The sequence below is a fragment of the Rosa rugosa genome, chromosome 4 (assembly GCF_958449725.1).
Source record: "Rosa rugosa chromosome 4, drRosRugo1.1, whole genome shotgun sequence".
In the NCBI taxonomy this organism is placed as follows: Eukaryota; Viridiplantae; Streptophyta; class Magnoliopsida; order Rosales; family Rosaceae; genus Rosa; species Rosa rugosa.
The window spans coordinates 50,290,274-50,294,405 of record NC_084823.1 but is presented as its reverse complement, the minus strand read 5'-3'; the positions used below and the strand labels follow the sequence as shown (position 1 = coordinate 50,294,405).

At 39.2% G+C, this 4,132-nt stretch overlaps 1 protein-coding gene across 1 annotated transcript; it reads left to right on the top strand.

Moving 5' to 3' along the window:
* Positions 1–283: 283 nt before the first annotated feature.
* On the top strand, positions 284–3,883 carry LOC133746336 (squamosa promoter-binding-like protein 13A). The gene is made up of 5 exons (XM_062174521.1): positions 284–710; positions 844–883; positions 1,453–1,966; positions 2,469–2,602; positions 2,989–3,883. Exons 3-5 carry the CDS (start codon positions 1,539–1,541, stop codon positions 3,654–3,656), a joined length of 1,230 nt encoding a protein of 409 aa, XP_062030505.1. The 5' UTR covers positions 284–710; positions 844–883; positions 1,453–1,538; the 3' UTR covers positions 3,657–3,883.
* The last annotated feature ends 249 nt before the right edge of the window (positions 3,884–4,132 follow it).

The following is a 4,132-nucleotide window of genomic DNA, read 5'->3' as shown; positions in this document are numbered from 1 at the left end:
ACAAGGCCTACAATTGTGAATTATCAATCCACAATATTTAAGGGGTCCCTTATTATAGGGGTAGGGACACACAAACACACACCCTACATTAATTCTTGGACTAATAATTCTGAAACTTCCATTCAATTCAAACTATGTTATGGAATTTGCTCCCAGATTTTTTTTATTTTTTCGAAAAGGGTAGTTGTTTGTTTCCCACTCGCTAGGAGAGGAGCGTGGGGTACACAAGAGGTCTCAATTAAAAGAAGCCCAAAAGAAAGACATGCCATGAAATGTGAAACACAATGCCACATGGTTTGTCCTAAGCATCATCATCATCTTCTTCTCCTCCTCCATCTCTGCCCTTTCCTCTTTGTACTTCATTTTCTTGGTTAGCATTAGAAAAGTCTGAAAGCTACAAACAAGCTAAGCTGTCACTCTCTTCCCATCTCCCTCTCTCTCTCTCTCTCTCTTCTATACTACTACTACTTTCACAGTTGCACCAATTTCAAACAAACCCTAAATGGACAAAAAGAAATTTTTTATTAAAGTTAGAGAAGGAAGTGATCTTGGTCCCTTCATTTCCTTCTAGTTTCTCTTCAGCTCACCTCACTCTCTCTCTCACTGATATTTTCTTAATAGAGTTGTAGTCTTTCATTACATTATTCACTCTTTCTTTAAGTCCATCTTTCTATGTGCAGCAGAAACCTCCAATGGCATTTTGTTGACAGGTAGAATAAGTGATTCTTCACTAATTAACCTATACACTCAACTCATAAAGTCTTCTGCTTTGGATTTCTATTTTATTTTCTTGACTACCCACTTTATTGGTTATTAATGGAATCCATGTCAGTGAATAAATAGATGGAAAACCATTGTTCTTCTGCGCCAGCACCACTTATCTGTAAGTACTCACTCTCTCTTTCTTTCTTTCTCTCTCACCTCTCTCCTTTTCCCCTATTGTTTGTTGTGTTTATTTTTTTGTTTTATGGTCCAAAATAGTAATGGTTTCAATCTTAAGCTTCCCAATTTCTTGGAACAACACCTTCTTAAGATATCATTAATATATTCCTGTTTCCGAACTACTAGAAAAGTCTGACTTTCTAATTTAGGTGTGTCTGGTTCTGTCTTTCATTTTTGAAGATTTAGAAAATTGCAATGTGCTTTAATCAGCCCATAGTTTCATTTATTGCTTTGCCACTGAAATTTTTTTAGTTCATTTTTCACTGTATGATCTCCCTCATAAATTGTTCTGGATTGGATTTCTGGGTTTCTAATACAGTAGTTACATTTGCATATTGCTGTTGTTGGCTTTTTATTGATGTTTTGTATGACAGAGGATTTTACTCTTTTGAATCTGTGTGAGTTGAGTTTCTCATTAATTACTTAGTTGCTTGGATTTCTGAATTTGCAAATTTTCTTATGTACTTCTGTTTATTTTGGTGAACTTGTGAACTACATTCTTCTTTGAAGGTGATACAATTACAAACAGCAAGAGAGAAGCTTAGTTGGGGGTTTGGGGGGAACACAAGCTTTAATTAGAAGTAAAAGAGGTTTTTATGGACTGGAACTTGAAAGCACCATCTTCGTGGGATTTAAGTGAACTTGAGCAAGAAACCTTTTCCAACTTAGACACAGTTAATGGGTCTAGTAACCTTGGAGATCAACATAGGGCCATCAAAGGGGACTTTTCTGTTGATTTGAAGCTTGGTCAGTTGAGTGATTCAGGTAATAATCAGTTGGTGGACATGTTGAAGCAACATGGAGGTCCCAAACCTTCATCGTCATCGCCTTCCGGGGCTTCAAAGAGGTCAAGGGCAGCTTATAATGGATCCCAGACAGTTTCTTGCCTTGTTGACGGGTGTAGATCAGACCTTAGTACTTGTAGGGATTACCATAGGCGCCATAAGGTCTGTGAGCTGCATTCTAAGACTCCAATGGTCACAATTAATGGTCAGAAGCAACGATTCTGCCAGCAATGCAGCAGGTATGAGATTTTATAACAAGGTCACATATTGTGAGTGCAAACATTGGTTGTTGTTTTGTTCTTTGCAATCATGTACTTTTGTGTTTTCACTGCTACACTGAGTCAGAGTTTTCATGATTTAGGATTTGAAAATTTAGAGTGCTGCCCCCTATTACTTATGAGATGAAGGCTTAGCCAGCTCCATTGTTTAAGAAAGAATGGTTACTACAGTGAGATGTGAATCTTTCCTGGTGCTAAATTGCTCAACTATAGAACAAATAGCAACTCCTTTTTACCTATCATCCTTAGTTTAGTAGAATGTGTCCTGCAAATTCAAAGCCTTCTTACATGTCCTTATGCATTGATAAGGACCGAGCCTTCTTTATCTTGCTCTAAAGAGATCTACATGTTTTGAGGACCAAATACCCTTTCCTTTGATATCTACAGATTTGTTTTCTCTCTGTTCTGAGATATGATCACAGGAAAGTCAAGTTAATTTCTTAAACCTTGCTGTCTTTTGTAGGTTCCATTCACTGGAGGAATTTGATGAAGGAAAGAGAAGCTGCAGGAAACGTCTTGATGGACACAACCGTAGGAGAAGGAAGCCTCAACCCGAACCCTTGTCGCGTTCAGGAAGCTTCTTGTCCAACTACCAAGGTTAGCTAGATAGCTAGCTCCAACATTGTTTGTGCTGCACTTTACCTATATAAATCAAGTTAGAGAAGTTGGCATGTGCATGCACAAAAGAAACAGATGACTCATTCTTGCACCCACACAAACACCTTTTGCGAGTATAAAATCAAATCCTATCTAGCAGCAGTAACTTTGCTGAGTGTGCTAGCTCCATCAATATGTGTGGTCCATTCTCTCAGTTGATGATCTAGTGGCCGCTGAAATGCTAGCTTTTCCAATGCATGTGCTATTCCTAGCTCTGTATATATCTATATAATCTGGTATTGGGTTTAAACAAAAACCTTGTTTTCTATAATCACATATTGCTCGCTTGCATTTTCATTTGTTTAATTTATCTTCACTTGTTGCAGGTACCCAATTGTTGCCATTCTCTAGCTCACTTGTATATCCCTCCACCACTGTTGTGAACCCAACCTGGGCTGGAGTTGTCAAAGCTGAAGCCGATACGGGGCTTCATAACCAGCATCTACAACACCAGAACATGTTTATCGGGTCCTCAACCAGCAGCAGCAGCTACAATAAAGGAGCAGGGAACAAGCAGCAATTCACACTTTTCCAAAGTAGTAACAACAACCAAACTCATGGAGCTTCTGTCTGCCAGCCCCTTCTGAATAGCATTTCAATGTCAGAAACTGCTACTTCTGGGGCTGCTGCGTCTGAAAAGAGCAAAATGTTTTGTGACAGGTTAACAACAACTCGAATCCACCCCGATTCGGATTGTGCTCTCTCTCTTCTGTCATCACCGCAGACGCAGCAGCAGACATCTGAGATGGGTTTGAGACACATGATGCAGCAGCCTAATTCGATATCTCTCATGCACCACCACCGCCTCGGCCTTCATGGGAACAACAACAGCAACAGTATAGAGCCAATGGATTCAGTTCTGGTCTCCCATGGATCAAGTGACCATGCACATAATGTTCATCAGTCCTCAGGAATGTTCCACATGGGATCTGATGAGTCACAGGGACATCATCATCATCAGAGCCCTCAAACACTTCCCTTTCATTGGGAGTAGCAGCTACAAAGAATCACCCGTTTCTTGTAGATTACGTTGCATAATGTATTTGGAACCTCCTGTAAGATTTTGGAGGCCTTTCTTAATTTCATTAGTTCCTGGAAACATAATTACAGATACTAGCATTCAGAATTTCAGATACTTCCAGCTGCTATAAATATATTTGGCTCCTCAGGAATCATTGATGGGAGACCGTTGCAGCCGATCGAGTAGTCCTTTTTGTTTTACTTCTACACATTTTGGTAAACCCTAGTTACCTTGTTGAGTTGTGTTCCTTGTGTGTGCTAGCTAGGTTAACATCAAGGATATGATTCCAAGCTATCAATCAAATGATGGCAGTAATTAATCTTCACTGTTAATTGAAGCTAGCAAACTATTTTTTTTCCATGGCCCTATAAAAATATGAATATATCGAGAGAGTTTCTAATGAAGACTTTTATAATGAGCATTTCATGAGGACTTTCTAATCAACGGTT